The 22310-nt window shown below is 43.6% G+C and overlaps 1 protein-coding gene across 11 annotated transcripts in view; it reads right to left on the bottom strand.

Moving 5' to 3' along the window:
* The window catches only part of FBXW4 (F-box and WD repeat domain containing 4), an 80259-nt gene that overhangs the window by 48279 nt on the left and 9670 nt on the right, over positions 1–22310 (bottom strand). For 5 of the 11 annotated variants that reach the window (XM_059661157.1, XM_059661158.1, XM_059661156.1 and 2 more), the window contains exons 2-5: positions 16148–16243; positions 13486–13671; positions 12673–12805; positions 7230–7324 (exon numbers count right to left, since the gene is read on the bottom strand). The exons of 1 other annotated variant lie outside the window; for it this stretch is intronic. In XM_059661157.1, the coding sequence (XP_059517140.1) occupies positions 7230–7324; positions 12673–12805; positions 13486–13671; positions 16148–16243 (510 nt within the window). The remainder of the gene's footprint in view (positions 1–7229; positions 7325–12672; positions 12806–13485; positions 13672–16147; positions 16244–22310) is intronic. 5 more of the 11 variants (XR_009448244.1, XR_009448245.1, XR_009448246.1 and 2 more) reach the window with 2 other exon arrangements.

Genomic DNA, 22310 nt, shown 5'->3' on the forward strand with positions numbered 1-22310 from the left:
TCATCGTGGAGGAACACCCACATCCTGACTGGTACACCTTGTACCTCCAGAGCTCCATCTCCAGGAATTCCCTTTGAACTCCAGCTGCAACCCAGAGTTAGGATAGAGCAGTGGCTACAATTACACACTTGCTTGGAAAGGGGGGGGGGGGGGGGTACATGTGACAGGCCATGAAAGGTCCCTGCCTATAAAACAGACTGGAAAACAAACCCTTAATTTAAATGTTAATGAAAGTGCTGTGGAGACATCAGAGGCTTCCCGGCTGCTCAGAGAACAGCTACACCAGCCACAGAATTTATAGCTCCCCTTCACCCTCCCACCTCCCTCTCTGCCTCATCACCCACTGAAGTTTAAAGAGTAAAGAAAAAAAAAACACAACAACTAATTTTAACATTAACTCCATGCTTCCACCTTGGGATGTGATTGCTAAATTATCTGTTGGCAGAACAGTGATCAAAGGTGGAAAAACACAGGCACATTGCACACACAACCCAGAAAAGTCAGCCACAGCTGCGGCGGGAAAATTACCTTCCTCTCCCTTCCCGCTTCGGGAAGACAGCGGTGCAGGCGGGACTGGAGCCAGAAGGAAGACTCTGATCCCTCCAATGTGTCTGTTCCCATCTGAGAACTTAGCACACAGACTACCACTGACCGGTCTGTCTCTCCATCACACTATGCTGTCTAGTTCACTGCTGTTTCCCCAGAGTCTAGACCAGGGGTGGGCAAACTTTTTGACTCGAGGGCCACAATGGGTTCTTAAACTGGACCGGAGGGCCGGAACAAAAGCATGGATGGAGTGTTTGTGTGAACTAATATAAATTCAAAGTAAACATCATTACATAAAAGGGTGCGGTCTTTTTTTTTTTTAGTTTTATTCATTTCAAACAGGCCGAATCGGGCCCGCGGGCCTTAGTTTGCCCACGGCTGGTCTAGCGCATAGTAATGCTTACATATCTGGAGAAAGACAGATTGGGGATGGGCGGCAGGTGGGAGAGAGACAAGAGACGGGGAACCAAAGAATTGAAGCACTGAGACTGGGTGGAAATGTATCCCTGTTAGTAGGGGCAGGGTCTCCGTGCACCGGCTGTGTTTCAGGCTTCTGCAGCAGCCTTTGTTTCTATTTGTGGTAGTTTATTTAAGTCAGCTCTTGACAACTGAGCCAACCTTGCTGGCCTGGGAAGGAGTCGCTCCCACAAATGGGTTCTGGGCCAGCCAGGACTGGTTGGGTTGCTGGTCTCAGGCCAGCAGCTTAGCACATGAGCCTCCCTGTGCCCATCTTGCCCTGGACAGTGGCAGAAATCCAATCTTGAGGAAGTGAAACCCACCCCAGTTCCTGTGGCATTTCGTCCTTGCTACTGATGGATACATCCATAGGAGAGGCTTGGCTTAGCCCAGGCAATGAACTCTAGGGTAGTGAGCACTGCCCTGAGACTCAGAAGGACCAGACTCTGGTTCAACTGTATCCCCACACTGATCCTTTTCCAATTTTTTGGTCATTTCAGGTTGGACTAAGGAGCCCATCTAGCATTACCCAGAGCATCCTTCTTTCTACAGATGTCATGCCTCCCCTGCCAGCCATGCCAATCCCTGGCCCCTCCATGGTGCCTTTGTGCCTCTGACTCTCTCATCCGAGGGCACCACATCAGGAAGCTCCCTCCTGTGTGCTCTACAGCCTGGCAAAGGGGAACATCAAGCCACTCCTTCATTAGGAAGGTCCCCTTTCCCTAGACAGGCCCCAGAGGAAGCTTCCCCCTTGCCCAGCCCTGGGAGGGAGAGCAGAGAGGTCTTCGAGTTGACCAAGGGCCAAGCCATCAGGAGAACCAGCCACAAGGTGAAGCATAACTAAGTCAACCATCAGAATATTTTTCAGGTTATCAAGGTTAGGGATCCTCTTCAAGACGCAGCTCTCCATTGCCAACCAGAAAAAGCAAAACTCAGAGGCACAACCTTTACTTTTGATTTGTCTTCTCCTAAAAGCACTGAGTTATGCAGCCCAGGGCCAAAGGGTTGCTGAACCACTGGGAATCAGAAGAATCCAAACTGAAAGTTGGCTGCTGCTTTTTCCAATCTTTCAAACCTCTCTGTCAGGGAAAACTCCAGATGCAATTACCTTTCTCTAAAGAAAGGTGCATTTCAACAGGCTAGTGAATATGCATCTACCCCACACACGACACACAGTAAACTCTGTAGCCACTGGAACAAACACCCTGCTCTCCCAATAAACCCACCCCCTTACCAAACAGTACACAGCGCCTGCTTTCCTTCCAGACTCTCCCTCACCTCTGGGAAAAATGAAGCAAGAAGGGGCAGCTGCTCCATCAAAACCCCCCAGAGGCCGCAACTCACTTTACGAATTTGAATCGGTACATTTCATGCAGACTTGGACTAATCCCCCAGAAAACAAACAGGCCACCACAGTGAGCAAAGTAACACAAAATTATATTGTATATTTAATAACATAGCTAAGTCAAGTTTCTACACCTATACCACTCATATATTTCCCAAATGACAGAAACAAGAGAGAAGGGATTAAAACCCAAGTGTCCCGGGAAGCCTTCCTGACCACACTCTCGCACGAGAGCAAGTGTTGTTCAGAGACGGGGAGAGGATTCTGTTGAGCACCTCCTTCTTCTTGAAAGGTAATAAACATGGCGTCTGGGGGCTCTTCTCTCTTCCCCTCTCAGGCAACCAGGGCAAGTCGGCTTACAGATCCATTTGACCACCAGGACCCCCGTGGCTGGCTTGGAAGGAGCCCTGCGAACTAAAGATCTAAGAGCATCCATACTCCTGGACTGGGGCAAGCATTTACCAGTACAGCTGCCTGAGTCAGCCCAGACCTCGACTACACACTGCCTTCCACCATCCCTCTCCATCTCAACTCTGGCCTTCAGGAGGAGAGAATTTTCCCCAGTCCCCACAGAGTCCTTCAAGGGCCACAGCTACTATCCAAAATGCCAGTGGTAAAAGCACGTCTTGTGGTCCTCCCTTAGCTCGTAGGACACGGCAACAGGCTAGAGACCTGAGCACCAACTGCTGCCTCTTCTGCCCCATCCCACATGAGCCCAATATCAAGCTTCCCTAAGCTTCTATTTCTCCCTCAGCCAGGAATGGCACTCCTCTTACCCCTCAATCAAAGACAGCCTAGTTTTAGGCTCTTAGTACCGTCTTGTCCCCACCACTGAAAGGACCTTGGGGAGCTGCCTCATAGCAAGTGCTCAGTCAATACACAGGGAATAAGGAGGAAAGCAAGTAAGAGAGAAAAAGATGGAAAGTAGAAGGGAATGAAATTAAGTCTTTAATAGTTCTGCATTTCCTAACTCTTGAGTATTTACTAGCTTTACTCAGCTGGAAGTAATTTTAAATGGCAACAAAACATAGTTCACGTTTTGAAAACTCTGCTTTTCCGTGTTACTCATGGACAAGTGCTCAGAATCCACTGTGACCTCAGAAGGTTGTATGTCTGAGACCAGCTGGACTGAATGTGCTCAGCCCCACAAATACACCCCGACATGCCTCCAGCCACTCTTCCTTCACTCATTCACAGCTCCCGGCTGGGCCTCCTCTGCAGGAGGAGGGCTTCACCTATAAGGCATGAATCTTAAAAACAGGATTACTGCTATCAAGGCAAGAAGATGGGTGAGAGGCTAGAGCAAAAGGTCCTTGTCTGCCACCCTGCTGTGGAGACTACTAGTTTTACTTCTATGTTTTGTGAGTACCTGACACACTCTAAGCACATGATGGGTGTTAAATATCATCTCCCATTGCTGTTTATGAATCGAGAACTCAGGGTCATGGAAGGAAGGATAGGTGATACTTGGACACAAGAAAGAATACCTGCTTTCTTCCAGTCGTGAGCTCCACAAGTTAAGCCTAAGGCTTGAGGTTTCATGTTTCATGCTACAAGTATCTAAGTACACACATAAGGAAAAAAGGCACAAAAGCCCAGCATCAGATAAATATGACAAATAGCTCTGACATATTTTAAATAGAAGAAAGAGATTAATTAAGAAAAGAGATGTGCCAGATCTTCTAACTGTCCAGGTTCCTTCTAACTATGAGGGAGCTAGAAATTTTCAGGTAAACCAGGAGTAGCTGCCCTAGAGGACAGCTTCTCCCCACCCCACCCCACCCATGTTCTTCATGAGGGGTTCAGGAGCTCATCACATTAGTGACACTGATGACCACATTCAATAGGGAAAGTGGCAGGGACGGGAACGGAAGGCAGCCATCAAGGGCAGGAACACTATGGGAGGAAAGGGAGAGGAAAGGGAAATTCCTGCTGAATCCCCACTTCAGGAAGACTGCAAAAGAGCCACGAGGGCCAGCCAAAGCCCCGGGCAAGAGTGGAGCCACGAGAGCAGGTAAAGCCACTAAACAAGTACTATCCCAGAGAGGAGATTCCGGCTGACATCATATTATGGTCCTTTCAGCTTTGCAGAGTATTTTCTTATTGATCATTTCAGTTCATCTTCACAATACTCTAGAAAGGTCTAGAAAAGAAGTAGTATTTACATTTATTAGATGAGGAAGCTGAGGCTCAGAGAAGGGAATGACTGACTTAAGGCTACTCTGTTGGCTGGTGGCAAAGCAGAATTTCAGTCTTCCAGAACGACCCTGAGGCTGGGAGGCAAAGGCTCCCAGACTGGGATAAATGGGTGAGTTTATTGAAAGGTTCCAATTCATGGACACAGAGAAAAGAAACTGATCTAATAATAAGATGAAAAGGCCCCTGTCCCAGTATATTTTCAGGTAAAATAAAAAGGAACAGAGATAATACCAGCATATGCCCTGATCACCTAGTGTAATCCCAAAAGCAAACTATTTTTAAAGAGTCCAAGATACCATCTGTGAAGTTAGGGAAAAGGTCATCTCAAATAACTGTGGGTCAGGAACTGAACAGCCAGCCAACAGTGAGTGAAAGATTCATCCAGGGCCAAGAAAGTGCGCTAAGAGGACAAGAAGACTCTAAAGGAGAATGTGAAGAAAACATAAGATCCAGGTTTTCACCAAAGATGAGGAACATTAAGGACGTAGCAGAGGGTCTGGCATAGAGCTAATGACTAATAAATGTTAGCTGCTAGTAGTAGTAGCAGGCATAGAGCAGTACTAGTAATAGAAAGCTATGTCCTTCCTCCAAGTTGTAGCCAAAAAAAACAAAAAAAAACAACCCAAACTCAGTTCATGGTAATCTAAACTGCTACTCAATGATGAGGGCAGACGTCTGTCCTCAACCTGGTTTGGTTTTTTTTAATCCTCACCCGAGGATATTTTTCCATTGATTTTTAGATAGGGAAAGACAGAGAAATGCATCGATTGGTTGCCTCCTGTATGTGCCTGACTAGGGCCCAGGCTTGGGATAAGCCTGCAACCAAGGTACATATCCTTGACCGGAATCGAACCCAGGACCCTTAGGTCCGCAGGCTGACACTATCCACTGAGCCAAACCAGCTAGGGCTGTCCCCAACCTTTTATTGGCACCGTCTTCAACAGCTGCCATGCTCTATTCTGTGAACAGGTAGCCTAACACACTCCAGAAGAGGCAGGTAGAGTAGAGGAATCTGTGTGGGGATGCTGGGAGAGCCTGCTTGTGTTATTTGGCCTAAACCCATATGCAGCAAGCACGTGGACCATCTCCAGCCCTGAAGAACTTCCCTCTACCACGGACCCCACCCTAGTCGCCTGAAGCCAGCAGGAGTCCACAGGTAACCATCAAGACAAAGTCACCAGCCCACCTGTCATCCCCCACAGGCTGCCCCACCCTCCTTCAGTCCTTACACATATCCAGCCCACAGACCCCAAAGCCTGGCTAACTGGCTTAAGAAGGGACATCATCAGGAAGAAACTGAGGAGGGGACAAAGCTCGGTGGCTCCATCTTCCACCCTCCGCTCCCACAGGCTTGGGCCTCTCCCTGCTGGTCTTTCCTTCCCTCTTTCCGAGGATTGCTAGAATGATTTGTTCTGAACAGCGACAGGTTTATAGGTTAGCCGACACCTCCGCTCTGTGGAATTTTAATTAACTTCTCCCACCGTCAATATGCTAAGGAATGGGGTCTCCATTCTCTGGGGTCAGCAATGTGTTTCAGGTCCTGCTATATCAGCCGTCAAATTGAAGAATTAATGACGTGGCTAATCGGCTCTAATTCTTTAGGAAGAAAAAAATTTGAAAGGGAGGTGTGGAAGGGGGCAGGAGGAGGCATGCAAGCTCCATTGGGTGAAGAGAAAAAAGGAAGGGGGCTGAGCAAAGGGGGGAACTGACTCTCCCATAAAACAAATGACTGACTCAAACCCAGTGTTGGAGGGTGGCAGCCCTACAGCTTTCCTACTGATCATCTAGATGGGGAGTGAGGGGTAAAGGAAGTGGGGAAGACCCTAAGTAAACACTGTGACAGAGCAGGTGCAGGAGAGGCCATCAATGCACCCTGCTGAGGAGGAGAGAGGCTCTGCCTTAGTCCAAGAGAGCCTAGACTGAAAGCAGAAGTTAGAATGCAAGCTCACTCATTCATAGATAAAGCTAGAGAAATACCAGTCAGGCCAAAGGTAGGATAAATCCACCATAAAAAATCTGGCACTTCTGCTACAATGATCAGTGCCTCTACTGTACATACATGTCTTTGGATGAGGGCCCAATGGCATACAGGTCCCAAGCTCTCCTAATGACTCAATGCTCTAAGGCAGTGGTCAGCAAACTGCAGCTCACAAGCCACATGCGGCTCTTTGGCCCCTTGGGTGTGGCCACGAAGTTTCAATCGCACTGTACGTGCGTGCCCACACGTGGTATTTTGTGGAAGAGCCACACTCAAGGGGCCGCAGTTTGCTGACCACTGTTCTAAGGGATTCTCCAAAAGACATTTCCCAAGGGGAACAAACCACTGACGTGTTATGAGAGCAGTTTGGCTGGTGCTGTCACCTCCCAGAGGTGCTGAGAGGCCTCTGCTTTGGTAACAACCCCAAAGGACATCTCTTCCAGAAGAGACATGGCTGTAACAGCTGGACTCAGTTACCTTCTAACATAGTATCTCTTCCTTCACATTGCTGGGCTAGATGCTTAGGAAGTTGGTTCCTAGAAGGTTATCTCAACCCAATGCTTATATGAACCGGAGGATTTCCAAAATCTCCAAGAGAGTAGCGCAAAGCAACCTAGCATATACAGGTAGAGGATTTTCTAGCCCAACTGACCTTGTAAAATAAAAGCATTATTATATGAGACATATCCAAAATGTCTCCCTTACCTGAGTAATGGGCTGATAGCAATGGACCAGACTCGGTCTTCAGTCTGGATGGTGTGTAAGCACTGCCCAAGCCGGCCTGAGGCCAAAGACCATACCTGGAAACAGGAGAGAAGATGCTCTCGTTGGCATTGCCTGGAATTGGGGTGGGGTGACTGTCCCTGGGCAGGGGTAAGGAGGGTGGGAACGGAGAATCCTTTCTGTCCTGTATACACAGAGCGCAGGGTATCAGTAGAGGTGCCGCCCTGGCTTCTGGATAGCCTACCACCCAAACAGACCTGGCTCCCAGTCCTAACCAACCTCTTTTACTTCCACCCAAGACAGCTCTTACTTCCCAGCCAATTTTATACCAGGGAATCCGAAGTTCCACATTCCTCAGCTGAGACTTGACCGAGATGAGCGAGTAGATTGGGCTCGCTTCTCTTCGCACCTTCCCCGTGTTTGTGGATTTTCCTCTCTCCTATCTCTCACCAAGATTTTACTTTGGGGAGGTAGGAGGAGGGAGAAAGATCAAGGCACAGTATGGAAGGACAGAGATAGAATTAGAGTAGAACTAGAGAAAGGAGTAAAAAGAAAGATGCAAGGGAAGGAAAGAATGGAAGAAGAGAGACTTCAAAGTAGAAAGGTGGTGTGTTGTTTGTTTGTTGATAATGCCCAGGATTCAGTGCTATTCATGTCAGCACGGAATTTAGCACCTAGTGTCACCAAAAGTAGCAGAAAAGCTTAACTCTTTTAAGCTTCCATATCTCCTACAGGTTAAAAATATTGCTTGGAGCACATTATCTGGTCCCTATCAGTCAGGAATGTACATTAGCAGCCACTCTGGGCTTAACTCTAATCAACACTCACAGAGCCCTCTCAGCATTCAGTGCATTTAGAAATCTCCCATTAAGCACAAGGCCCCCCTACCTCACCCTATCCCAGATGACACACACAGGGAAATAAGCCTCTAACTAAACAGAAAGGAAACCTCAAATATACAGAGCAGTCCCCAGACAGCAGCCAAGGAGGGATCCTGAGGCAGCCAGATGGATCAATGACCTCTCAAGGTCCCTGCAGTGCTATAAGGGGAACACACAAGTCAGTTCGGGCCTTAGATGGAAGAACTTCCAGGAAACATTCCTTGGGCTTAAGGGGTAGGTAATGGAGTGGGGGTGGTCCTGCCTCCTTAGGGTCACATGATATCTCTTCCCTATAAAAGGAGAAAGTGTTTTAGATTTTGTGTACATGATGGAGGGAAGAGGGTATGACTTACTTTTCTCAAAATAGGGAAAAGGAAATAAATTTAACAAGAAGATCCTGGATGGAAAAGGGCAGAAAATAAAGGTAAATAGCACAAATTTCTTGGAGTGCCACGACTCCAGCTTACTCTTCTGGATCTGTAGTCAGGGCACTCTGATAGCAATAGATGCACTTCTAATGTCCTCTCTTAGATGGCCCAGATTGGAAGAGAGGTTTTCCTTTTCCCTGATGCAAACCCCCTAGAAGGCATGTTCTTGCATGGGTGGTGGGAAGACACAAAGTGCTCTGATTACAAAACCTACGGAAACAGCTGAGGCCTGAATTCACTAGTGCCCTCCAGGGAACAGGCTGGGGGTGGATTCCTGGATTGTACAAATCACAGAACAAGGTCCTAGTCCCCAGAAGTGGCTTGGGAAGTATGCTGCCAACTCTGAGCATCATCTCGGGAACTTGGCCCTCCTGATCAGCCCCAGCAACACACTATCCACCGGAAACATGAGTCTGCTGATCACATCTTCATCCTCAGTGGCCAAATCCAAAAGAGACCCATCCCCTGGAGAAGACAGAACTCAGTAGGAGTAGACCTTGATACAGTCCTTTTAAAAAGCAGTTGGCTGTATATATCAAGACTCTTAAAATGACCAAAGCCTTTGACTGGGTAATTCTATTGCTGAGACCCTATCCTAAAATAATTATCCCAAAATGAAGAAAAACCTAAATGATAAAACTATTCCCTGCAGCCTGTGGTAGCAGAAAGCACATACATGGGCTTTGGAATCAGACAGATCTGGGTTGAGCTCTAGTTGCTACTTATTATCTCTAATCTTATAGATATTTCATAACTTCCTGGCCTCAGTTTCCTCATGCGTAACATAGAAATAACACCTATCTTTCAGGGTTGCAGTGTGGAAATGGGAAGATATGTATAAATTCTCTTGCATAGTAGCACAGTGTTTGGTAGGCATTAGGCATCAATAACAGTGACTCTTAATACTATATGAAAATAACTAGATACAAATATCCACTAGGAAAAACAGTGACTAAATTATGGTAAATCCATTGTGAAGCCATTAAAGACGACACAAACAAATAATTTATAATACTAATGGAAAACCTTATAAAATAAACTAGATATATCAGTGTACATTGGGTATCTAAAATATATTATAAGAATAATTACATAGCAGAAAATTACACTAAAAGATAAAGTGAAAAAAACACCATATATATATATAGTGCTTAGTACAGTGCCTGGTTACATCCTGTATTGTTACAAATCAAAAAAGCAAACCCATGCATTGAAAAATAACTAAAAGGTAAAAAAAAAAAAAATTCAAATGTTCCCTCTTCATAAAGTCTCCCCTCCCAATCCAGCCGTGATCCCTCCACCCTCTGAACTTTCTGGCCCTTTCCATAGAGCCTTACACTTCAGTCTTTAGCCACCTCTGATCACCTTCATAGTGCACACATGTCTCAGTACCACTTGAGGAGAGAGATTATATCTTCCTCCTCTTTGAAGAGCCCTGATGCCTTGTATAGACACGTATCAAAATGAATGAAATAGAGAAAAAGGAAGGAATGAAGGGATGGTCAGTACCAGCCCAGGCCCACCAAGAACATAAGCTACCATCCTGTCACATCTGAAGGTGAGACCAGCCCCACTAAAGCCCAGAGAAGCAACCCGCGCTGAGTCACAGTAAGTTAGAAACTAGAGTTGGGAGGGGAGGGAAGAGGGCTTTCTGGGCAGTTCCTTGCTCAGCGATCTTCCAAAGAAAATGTTTTTGTTTCCTTCACCCCAATAAAACAAACCTCTATCCTAAGACACAGTACATATTTAGGGAACTCCCTCAAAACGGGCTATAGATCAGCGGTTCTCAACCTGTGGGTCGCGACCCCTTTGGCGGTCGAACAACCCTTTCTCAGGGGTCGCCTAAGACCATCCTGCATATCAGATATTTACATTACGATTCATAACAGTAGCAACATTACAGTTATGAAGTCGCAACGAAAATAATGTTATGGTTGGGTCACAACATGAGGAACTGTATTTAAAGGGCCAGAAGGTTGAGAACCACTGCTACTGATGTTTACAGGCAAACATGATAGTTCTTATGTAGGTTTAGGTGTATCAGAAATCTGAAGAAGCAGCTGTAGAATTGCACGTGCCACCAAAAGGAAATGGAGAGTCAGTTATAAAGAATAACTGTGGGTAATAGCGAAATGGGCCAGGAAGCCTGGCTGGTGTGGCTCAGTGGTTGAGTGTTGACCTATGAACCAGGTCATGGTTCGATTCTAGGTCAGGGCACATGCCCGGGTTGTGGGGGTGTACAGGAGTTAGCTGATCAATGATTCGCTCTCATCTCTGATGTTTCTATCTCTCTCTCCTTCTCCCTTCCTATCTGAAATCATTAAAAATATTTTTTTAATAATAAAAGAAAGAAAGAAATGGGCCAGGAAGACGAAGGTGGTGAAATGCAAAGACAGTATCAGAAAGGAAGAAACAAAAGCAGCACCCAGAAAGCCAGAAAAGATGAGCTAGCCCCAAAGAGCTGACTAGCTTTCTGAAGTTGAAGAACCAGGAGGGAGAATTCTGTCACTGACCTAAAAGAAATCCTCAAAAGAAACAGGATATACTGCAGTGACGATTTTAGAATTCAATATTACCTATTTCAATACTTTTTAAAAAACTAAGTCACTAAATAGGGCTGAGTTGGTAAAACATGAAACTAACCCAATATCCCAGATAAAATTGCTATAATGTTTTACAATATACAATCCTCAAATTGCTGCGGTCATAAAGCCTAATTTTATACTGCTCAGGGTATCAGCTCAAATAGGATAAAAGAGGTGTCACTGAAAAGGAAGAGCCAGGGGAAGCTTAAAGCTGTGACAAGAAGATACAACAATGAGACGGGATGATCTAGGTCACAGGTACCACAAAAAGGTTTTTATGCAAATTGACTTCTGAGCAGTATAGCAACTTAAGGCCAGTCTCTTTTCAAGGAATGGTACAAACACCATGACCAATCAGAAATCTGAAGTATAGAGTAGAGGAGTGGGAAGCAGGTAATAGGAAATTCAGTTTCCATGTTGGTTCATAAATTTTCTAGATTTTTCAGGCTCCCTGTGCTGGTGCACATGTCTCTGGCAGAATATAATGTGTGAGGAAGACAACAGCAAATGAAGGAGAAACTTCCACAAATAGAAATGAATATATTTAGCTGTTCTTTTTATATAAATTACTGACATTTTTCCATGAAGGAGTAGTCACCAGAGGATACTCAGAGTAAGAAAAGTTAGTGAGTAAAAACTGAAACTTCCCTCTCCTGAGTCCTCTCCCTTTATGTCTTAGAGGCCTATTTGCTGACACGGACAAGCATTTTGCTCCTGTTAACACTAGGAAGTCTCTAGATGCTGGGAAACAGACAAGCAAGATACTATCAGGCCTCCTGCACCATCAACTGAACTGTCAGCAAAGTTCCCACGGCAGCCCCAAAGGACCAGGCATGTGTGGGCCCTGCCTAGGGCTGCTGGACACAGAAATGGAGAAAGTTCTCTATCTCATGGGTGGAAGCCTATTCGACCCAAATTGTGGATGAGCTGAGTCCACAAAGCAGAGGGCACACTACCTATCAGTCTCATTCTGTTAGGACTTGGCAGATGTCTGACTGTAGACCAGGCAATTTGGCAATGACGCAACAAATAACACCCTTCTCTTGTCATCTTTCTGCTGCTCACTGACCTCATCACTCTCCAGAGGAGCAGCGAAAACACATTTTAATTATCAGCCCGATTGCTAATAAACAAGGTGGTGAAAAATTAACCTCCCCAAACAGAGAGCAAGTAAAAAGAGGGAGATTTTTAAATAAAATATTGGGGTCAGAACTTAACCCACAAACTTAAGGAAACTCAGCTCAGAGAGGAAAAGCTGGCCAGGCCCTCTGTTTTTGAGTTCACGCCACATTTCAAGTGAGTGGCAAGCTTCCCAGCCACTGTCCACTCTTTTCCCAGGCCAGCTGGCAAAGAGACAACCTGGCATGGCAAGCTGCATGCCAGAGGCACATAAGTGAGTCCTTTATTGTGTTGTCTCCCCCACCCCCACCCAATGCTCTCAGCCAATCCTGAGACTCAGGCCCTATCCACCCTCTCCCACCCACTCCCTATAGACAGAGGGAATAACAGTATAAGGGAGTGACCATCTCACCTTGGCCGTTCTGTCCCTGGAGCCACTCACAATGATGCCCCCTCTGCAATCCACACAGTTCACCTCCTGTTCATGAGCTGAGTACTTGACGGTGAAGGTGCTATGAATCTTATGAACACCAATCTTTCCATCTCTAGGAGAGAAATAAGGAGCCCACCCCAACAGCCAATTATTCTCTCTGTAAGAAGAGAACAAGTCTACAGAAACAGCCCAAGCCTCCAACGACGTCCAAATTTGCTAAGCTGTAGGCAATTCAGTCCAATGAGGTCAGTCTGGTCTTCCAGATACCTCTACTTCTTCAGTGCACTGGGGCTGAACAGAGCTGAGAGACAGAACAAATTCCCCCCTTGAGAGTATCAGGACCAGCTTCACTTTTCATTAAAGGCTCTTCCTGCCGAAACCGGTTTGGCTCAGTGGATGGAGCGTCGGCCTGCGGACTGAGGGGTCCCGGGTTCGATTCCAGTCAAGGGCATGTACCTGGGTTGCGGGCACATCCCCAGTCGGGGGTGTGCAGGAGGCGGCTGATCGATGTTTCTCTCTCATCGATGTTTCTGACTCTCTGTCTCTCTCCCTTCCTCTCTGTAGAAAATCAATAAAATATATTTAAAAAAAAAAAAAGGCTCTTCCTCTTTTCCTTCCCAGCTAACCCTAGTAAGGGCCTTTGGGAAATCTCTGTGCTTTGAATGGGGAGAAAAACCCACTACTCCTTCTAGTGCATCCTCATCCCTTTGGAGCTGAGACAGAAAAGTCAGAGACAGGCAGATGGTCCCTGAAAAATCCTAAGAGGCTGGAAGGAGAAACCTTAGCACTTACCCTCCTGCACTGATAATATGTGAGTTGGCCAACACAAAGTGGCAAACGTCCTCATCATGCCCAGCAAAGACTCCCAAGGGCCGACGGTTCAAGCTGGCACCATCTGGGCGGAACTGATAGGCCAGGATGAAATTAGCCTGGGATATGTACAGAGAATCACCCTCTAGCTGCATCCAGGGCATCTGACTAGAGAGATGAAAAACAAAATTTAAGGATCATCAAGATACAGAATGAAAATCTAACTCCAAGCTTTGGAGAGGCTGACTGATCCCCAACTTAGCAAGGATGACCTGCAAGGCTAAGTCTATCCCTCGCTCTCCCCTTCTTCAAAATGACCTTAGGGTACCCTCAGAAAACTAGAGTGACTGAATGTTGTGTTGACCTAGTCATCTTTGGACTACCTAAGAGAGTGAGAATTAAAAGACCAATTAAATATCACTTTTAGTTGGAGAATGCTTACAACTTAAATTATTGGGTAGGCAGAGCTTAGAAAATGCAATGATTGAGGGGTGGGGAGGGACTAAAAGAAGCCTTCCACGCTGATGAAGTAAATTTTTTCATTCTGTATCCTCACTGATTTGCTAAGTTTCAAGGTTCCAAGACTCCCATACATGTCTCTTTCCCAATAGGCTGGTTAGGGTATGATAGAGAAAGAAGAAGAGTGATCCCAGGAAAGCTCCCTTCCCCTGTCATTCTAGAGCAAAGGGGCCATTTACTAGTATAAGTGAAAGGAATACAGCCATTTAGGAAAGGATGCTAATAATGTACTGATTAGATACCTAGATCTTCACAGGGGATATCTACATTTCTAGATGTATGAGATGATACAGGGTAAGAGTAGCAATGGAAAAACACAGTCCCTAGGGCAGTTTACTACAGGGGCTACAGAGAAATAGCTCTCATAGGCAGCAGATAAAATAAATCCACACAGAGTTAAAGCTTCCCTCTACAATCTGGCAAGAAGAAAGGTAGAAGGGAAAAAGGAGACATATGTAAAACTTTAAATAATAAAAAAAAAGAGCGATAAAGGAATATAGATACTGGCAAGAAAAAAAAAGTTAGAAGCCACAGGCCAGTCCCATGGCACAGAGTGAGATTTAAGAAGAAAGAAGGCTCTGCCAGACACCAGCTCTCTGTGGGGCCTAAGCCCCTTTCCCAAGGTAGACTTCCCAGCAGCCTGTCCTGTTCTACTAGGGATTCTGAGGCTACCAGGTCCCAAGCAAAGCATAGGGACAGTTGATTCATCCCCATTTACAGACACCATCTCTCACTGCCAAGCCTGTCTGAGCAAACTGGGCTGTGTTTCTTCCCCAGACTCCTTAATATAAGCGTCATGGGAATGTGGAAAAGTTCTGCAAATTGACTTGACGGGCCATTAAATGCAGCTTGGACTCTGTAATAACTGAGTTTCTGCTTGTGAGGTTTTTACAAGTGTGCGCATATATTATATGGAACATGTGTAGCGTGTGTATGGATGCCTGCATTCTCTCTCATTATGCACATTCCTCTTCAGCATCCCCTTGCATGAGTTTGTGGCACACTCAAGTGGGCAGCAAGCAGAGGGGTTTGAAATTCGTGCTAAGAGCCATCTGGTAAACAGCCATTGCCTAGGACAAGAAACCAGGTTCATGCCAGGTGAACAGTGGAGAATCCCAGGGCAGCCTGGTAACTGTTTTGTGTGTTTATTTGCCAAACTGCTTTAAACCAGCCAAAAATAATAATAAAAATAAAAATGCCAGGGACAAAACCTTGATAGAGAAGTAAACTCTACTTTCTGGTATTAAAAGACAAAAGTGGGAAGCAAAGGGTAAAGTCCTTCGTCATAAAAATCCGCATCTCTCCCCTGTGCTTTCTTTACCATACCACTATCACATTAATTCGCAGCAGCCGATGTCAATAAAACCAGCAGAAACTGGACACAGCGAGAAGGGTCATCAGATGAAGAAGCCTGGCCTCTATATCTATCAGTACAGGTACAGATGAGCAATCATGATATTCCCTATTCAATCCAACCAATCAACAAAGAGCAGTTTTTTTGGTAGAGAATCATGTAATAACTTTGAAAAAGTTATTATGATAAGGCATAAAATCTGTGGTATTAGTAGTTCCAACGCCATTATTTAAATCTCCTAGCACTTTTTCTGAGCTCTGCCTCCTGTAACATATATCGACAAACCTTTAGATTCTATTTTGCTTTTTAATAAAGTAAGGGAAAGAACTATAGGAAGCCAGGAGTAAAAGGGTAACTCCCTAGAGTAGAAGATTTAAAGAAAAATCATTGTAAGACAAGATAGGTTGAAATATTGGCTTCATTTATTTCTTTTGATGAGATACATTAACAGTGGTTACCTCTGAGTGGTAGGATTATAAGTTAAGTTTTATTTTCTTCTTTAAACATTTCTATTTTTTTTTCAAATTTCTACAATAAACATTTATTGTTTTTATAATCATAAAAATATGGAATTCGTTAAAATACCATTTCTGTAATCCTTTTGATAAATGTGAAAAAAGTTGTCCCTCTGATGTCCCCTTTGTCATATTTAAAGGATCACCAGGGTCATCTATCCAAGAAAGGCTACTCAACTCCAGCTAGGACCAGATTTTTCACTTCCCAGCATGCTTTTCTGTCCCAGGTAGCTTTAAGAGTCAAAAGGCTACTTACCTGCATCTCCACTTCAACAGAATCCTCTCTCGGCAGCGCCCCAACCTCCAGTTTTGAGACACCTTCACTCGTTCTTTTACTGGTACACTGGCCATCCTGTGTCCAAACAGAACAGGTAATTCAGTCACTACAACTCATTGCCAACCAGAGAAAATTCCATGGGCTTACAAGTCAGGACTCAGGAACATCCAGAACAGTGGTTCTCAACCTTCCTAATGCCATGGCCCTTTAATACAGTTCCTCATGTTGTGGTGACCCCTAACCATAAAATTATTTTCGTTGCTACTTCATAACTGTAATTTTGCTACTGTTATGAATCGTAATGTAAATATCTGATATGCAGGATGTATTTTCATTGTTACAAATTGAACATAATTAAAGCATAGTGATTAATCACAAAAACAATATGTAATTATATATGTTTTCTGATGGTCTTAGGCGACCCCTGTGAAAGGGTTGTTCGACCCCCTAAGGGGTCGCAACCCACAGGTTGAGAACCGCTGATCCAGAATATATCTGGATATAAATGAAGGGACTAGGAGACAAGAAAGGAATAACTCTTCTCTCTCCATGCTAGGATATCTAAGAAATCCAAGGAGAACAGCTTTTCCTTTAAAGTGTCTATAGTGATGCTAAAGCAATTTAATAAAGGATGACAAACAATGCTGGAAGCACAGACTATCCATAAGGAAAAAAATGAACCCTGACCCCTACCTCACACCATAAGGAAAAATTAATTCAAAATAGATCACAGAGCTAAACATGAAATCTGTTTATAAAATTGCATATCAGTAGAGCAAAAACTGAATTTAAATTATCATCTCATATCACAATAATCTCACCCAAAACGAAAGTGAATTTAAAATAGGTTTTTAACTAAAAGTAGTTTAAATACTGCACAGAAGAAAAAAGAGATTAAAATGAAAGCAACAGAGTAGGAAAAATTAACAGTTAATACCATAGGTAAAAGTTTTATGCTTAAAAGTTTTAAGAAACTGTAAAAACCTATCAGGGTACCACCCTGTCTCCAATACACTGTCATCCATATCCGAAAGCAGCTAAGAAGTCACACAGTGTTCACATGATAAAACACTAGGGAAACAGCCACAACAATAATAGTTCACAGAAATGCACATTAAAACAATTATTAAAAATAAAATTTAAAAACAACTATTAAAAGTACCACCTCACATCTATTAATTGGAAAAACCACTAACTTTGGTTTGACAGAAGGATTTGGTTTGGCTATGCATTGCTAGCAGCATGCTGGTACAGCTTTTCAGAAAGGAATTCTGTGGAGAAAAGTTGTTAAATTATAGCTTCTGACCCAGCATTCCCACTTTGGGCACTGCAGCGCAAAGACATAATTCAAAAGAAAAATATATTTTATGAAGATATTTATAGTTGCAGCTATACATTAGAGCTAAAATCTGAAAATAGCCCAATGTCTGTCTGTGGGAGAGAATGGTATACTAATACAATGAAATATATTGCCCACTAGAAATGATAAATGTGAGGACTGCAAAATACTTTGGAAATTATTATAGCAAGGAATGGTAATTTTAAAACTAAGTCAAATGTATAAAGTAAAGGTGAGGAGACACTACATAAAATTACGTCTCCATAAATAACAGGTCAGAAGAGGTAAATAGATGGTACTTTAGGAAGTGAGCAATTTTTAAAAAAATATATCACATAATTATTGTGAGTTAGGTCTTTCAATTTACCCTTAAATAGTAGATTAAATTCAGTTATGGGGAAAGTATAAAATGCAAACTTAGAAAACTGGGATCCAAACCTGGTTATCTAATTTCTCTAGTTATCAATTTCTTTGCCTATGAAAGGGTAGTATTTCACACAATTGTGGTATTTTAAAGATGACACCTAAAACAAAGTACAGTATGAGTTATAAATCACTACAAAAAGGTTAATTTTACATGACTATAAATATATGTAGTGATTAATATCCATTAATGGTGCCATCTCTAAAAGCTAATTAATCATTTTTCTTCTAATTCAATTATAACTATTAGAAATTGTTCTTCTAATGTCAAACAGTCCTCTTTCAGGCTGAATGATTAATATTTGGGTGCACACATGCTAAAGCTAAAATATATTACTGAATTTGTCCATTGGGTGACTATGGTCCTTGGTTTCACATTACTAGTAAGTAACCTATACTACCAGCTGGACAGAGAACTGAGGACAGTAAAAGATAGTCAACAGGGCCTGGCCATGGTGGCTCAGTAGTTGAGCATTGATCTATGAACTAGGAGGTCACAGTTTCCGGTCAGGGCACATGCCTAAATTGTGGGCTCAATCCCTGTGGGGGGGAGGGGGCATGCAGGAGGCAGACAATCAATGATTCTCTCTCATCATTGATGCTTCTCTCTCTCTCTCCCTCTCCATTCCTTTCTGAAATCAACAAAATATACTTTAAAATTATTTTTTTAAAAAAATAGTCAACAGGATGGACCAAAAGAATTGAACTCTTAATGAAAAAGATTAGACTTCCTGTCAAATCTTATTTGCATAGCCCAGATATAAAAGAAGAGAGAATTTAGCATAACCAATGGACACAGTAGCGGAGTGAGGGCATGTGCTGGGGGGTGGGAGCAGGTGGGGAGAGGTCAATGGGGGAAAAGGGAGACATATGTAATACTTTAAACAATAAAGAATTTAAATTTAAAAATAAAAAGATAGTTTACAGCTAACCTCTCCTCTTCGGTTAGGTCTAAGTTCATAGGTGGAATAAAACCAAAATTGAATGTTCTGGATCATAACAGGAAGGAAACAAGGGGGAATGAATCAGTAGATCTCCTGAATTGGGATAAGGACAACACTTCTCTCATCTCCCTGGTCACTTAACTGCAATTTGGTGACACTTTACTAAGGGTCAAAGCACTGCCCTGAGGGCCTGATCACAGCAGCAAGAAACTTTCAGAGTTGAACTTTAGAAGCTGCGACCAAATAGCAGGTGCAGGCTTCCTCTCCCACAGTGAATGCTCTGGTCCTTCAAACCACATTTCAACTGTTTTAAACCATTCCATTTGGCTTTCAGCCGAGATATAGTACCACTTTGTTAAGAGCAATTGAACAACCAGGCTTTTTCATCCCTTTTCTTTTTTCTTCTTTCTTCAATCATCTCTGATGGTTTCCTAGCTGGACAAATCATTTTCATGTTCTTATTGGTTTTAATGCCTAAAAAATCAAGAATTAAAAAAAATTCCTTCTCTGAAAGCAAGTACCCCTCCTTCCCTGTGGGGACCTGCTGTGGTCCAGTCAGAGAGGGTCAGTAAAACAAGGCAGCAGAAGTGCCTGAGAAGGCAGGAGCAGTTGCCCCTGGGAATTCAATAAGGACCCTGGTTCCCATCCTTGAAATGCTCTCTGGTTGGCTGTTTCTGCAACACAGTTACTGGTGTAAAGTGGGGGTACTCCCTCCAAAAATGATTGGTGCCCTGTAAATAAGCCTCTTGCATGGCTGTTATGCACGGAGGAATCTCTAACCTGGCCTATGGGCCTACTGGAACTTCCATTTTCCCAGCCCTCCTTCTCTCGCCTCAGGCTCATTTTTCCACTTGGGCCCCCTCTTCTCAGCTTTCCGGCACTTAGTCACCATTATAGTTTGACTGCATTCCTGGGCACATGACCTATTTTAAACAAAAACAACCAACATGCACCCACAGTAAGCTATTGGACCCCTTAAAATCTTGGCAACAAGTGAGTCCAGAGGGATAGAAATTAATCTAGGCAATTATCTAGAGTCCCCTTTCATTTCACCCCTCCTCACACTCCAACCCAAAAGCAAATAAATAAACCTAGTCTGAAGAAAAATGGTTGGGGGGTAAAGGAAAGGAAAGTGTGTCTATATTATAGAGGTCTTAAACCTGCACGGTCCCTAAGATCAGAAAACGCCTGCATCACAAATCAATTTCCCTCCCTGCTCTATCTTGAAGTTTGACTCCCCTTGATGCCACCCAAGCTGTCCACCTGCATGACTGGCATGATTACCATAAACATAACTTCCTGCTGACTTGAAAATTCAGAAAGGGAGGGTATCTGTCCACAGGTGATGGACAAGGCCATCTCAAGGGGCACTTGGCTAAGGAGGGGAAACAGGACTATGCAAAATGATGCTTGGGGGCCTGGAATTTTAAATTAGTACTATCTCTTGATTTCTCTGATCTTCTTACTCTCCAGAAAGCAGAGTTCCCCCCACATTGCCTGTACCCACCAACTCTTCTACTAAATTAATAATTTGGCTTTAAGTAGAAGTATTTAAACAGCCTAATACAAGAAACTTCTAACTCTTCCTTTATATTTGGCATTAAGTTAAATCCGCCAATAGCCCTCAGCAGCAGATGTCCATAATTAGGTTTAAAAAAAAATCAATGAAAAATCATTATATTGTGTTAAATTGCTTACTCTTTTGGTCAGGGAACAAGGAGTAACCCAAACATGCAAGGTGAAGTGAGACTGTAGGGAACATGCCAGCCTGAGGACAGAACCATGCCCGAGAGCATGGTGACTCACATCTCCCAGGAAAGGCCTCCAAATGACAACTCACCTTACTCATTCAACCTCACCTTCCATGGCGCCACACTATGCAAGTGAACTCTAGCCAAGCCCATCTCTTCTACATGTATAACTATACCCATACCTTCTCCTATATTGTCAGCACCAGCCTACCTTTTTCCTTGACAAATGCCTCCTTCCCTCTTCTGGGCACTAGTCAAATTCACCCATTCTTCACGATCCAGCTTAAGCCTCTACTTCACTAACCCCTCCAAACATTCCTATCCCTCTCATGTGAACCCATAGACTGAACCTACCATAAACCTAGCCTTGTTAGCTTTTCACAGCTGTATGTCTTGTTTGTCCAATACAGTCATAAATTCCAGAGGATCAAGTCTTAAACATCTTAGTACTTCTAAAAGTGGATCTCAACCAGTGGTATACCAGGAACCCTGAATAAGTGTGCCATCAAATTTTAAACAATTTATAGAATTTATTTTCATTCAAAAAAGAGCCACACTTTTATAAAGTTTTCTGTGAGACACACCACTGAGCCACAGTGTGACTCGTGACATAGTTGCTGCAAATAAGAGGAAGATTGCATGTTCAGAGGAACAGATATAAACTTTACCTCAAAGTATATTATAAGAGAACAAGGTCAGGGCAGTAATAGTTCTACTTAAATAGGAACATACCAGAAGGTTAACAAGTATATAAACTAGTTTTTCAACTTTCTAAAACTTGGTTTAAAAAAAGACTTTCACCTTTTAATCCTTTAATGTATTATCAAAAATTCTAACATCATACACAAAAGTATGTCTTCGACACAAAAGGTGAGAACCATGGTCCTGATATAATAGGTATTTGGAGAGTAACTGCTTAAACAACTTCTCAAAAGTGCAGTTTCCCTTCGGCAAGTCAGTTTCAAAAATATCTATAGATTTCCAGGAGCCTGGGCATACTACCTCCAAGCTCCAAAGGCCTTTCCTAAAAACGTGTAATACAGCACATCTTCAGGAATTCAACCAAGGCTTCCAAATCCTTATGGTAGACAGGCTTCACGGGAGGGATCTGAGCAGATAAAGTATCTTAATGTGGCACCCACAGGGCAAAGCCGTCCAAGGCAGTTTCAGAAGCACTGGGCATGACCCTGATCCCTTGGTGAGCTTAGGATTTATGGTCATGTTCACATCCACATTCATTTCCTCCTGCTGTTGGTCAAGGTCTGTATTTGCAGGACACTTGACCGTGTGCATGTTCTGCAAGATGTTAAGGAATATTTATCAGTGAAAAAAAGAATTTTATAATAAAAACATTTTGGGCAATAAATGGGTCTCTATCAGAGAAAAAATATATTTTTATTGATTTCAGAGTGGGAGGGAGAGGGAGAGAGCTAGAAACATCAATGCTGAGAAAGAATCATTGATCGGCTGCCTCCTGCACACCCCCACAGGAGATTGAACCCACAACCCAGGCATGTGCTCTTGACCAGAATCGAACCTGCGACTCATCAGCCTGCAGGCCGACACTCTATCCACTGACCCAAACCGGCTAGGGCCATCTTGTTGTCTTTAATTTACCAATGGGCCTGTGACTACCCAAGAGAGGGGATGTGGAAAACAGCATTTCCCACACTCATTTGGTCACA

The sequence above is a fragment of the Myotis daubentonii genome, chromosome 13 (genome assembly GCF_963259705.1).
Source record: "Myotis daubentonii chromosome 13, mMyoDau2.1, whole genome shotgun sequence".
In the NCBI taxonomy this organism is placed as follows: domain Eukaryota; kingdom Metazoa; phylum Chordata; class Mammalia; order Chiroptera; family Vespertilionidae; genus Myotis; species Myotis daubentonii.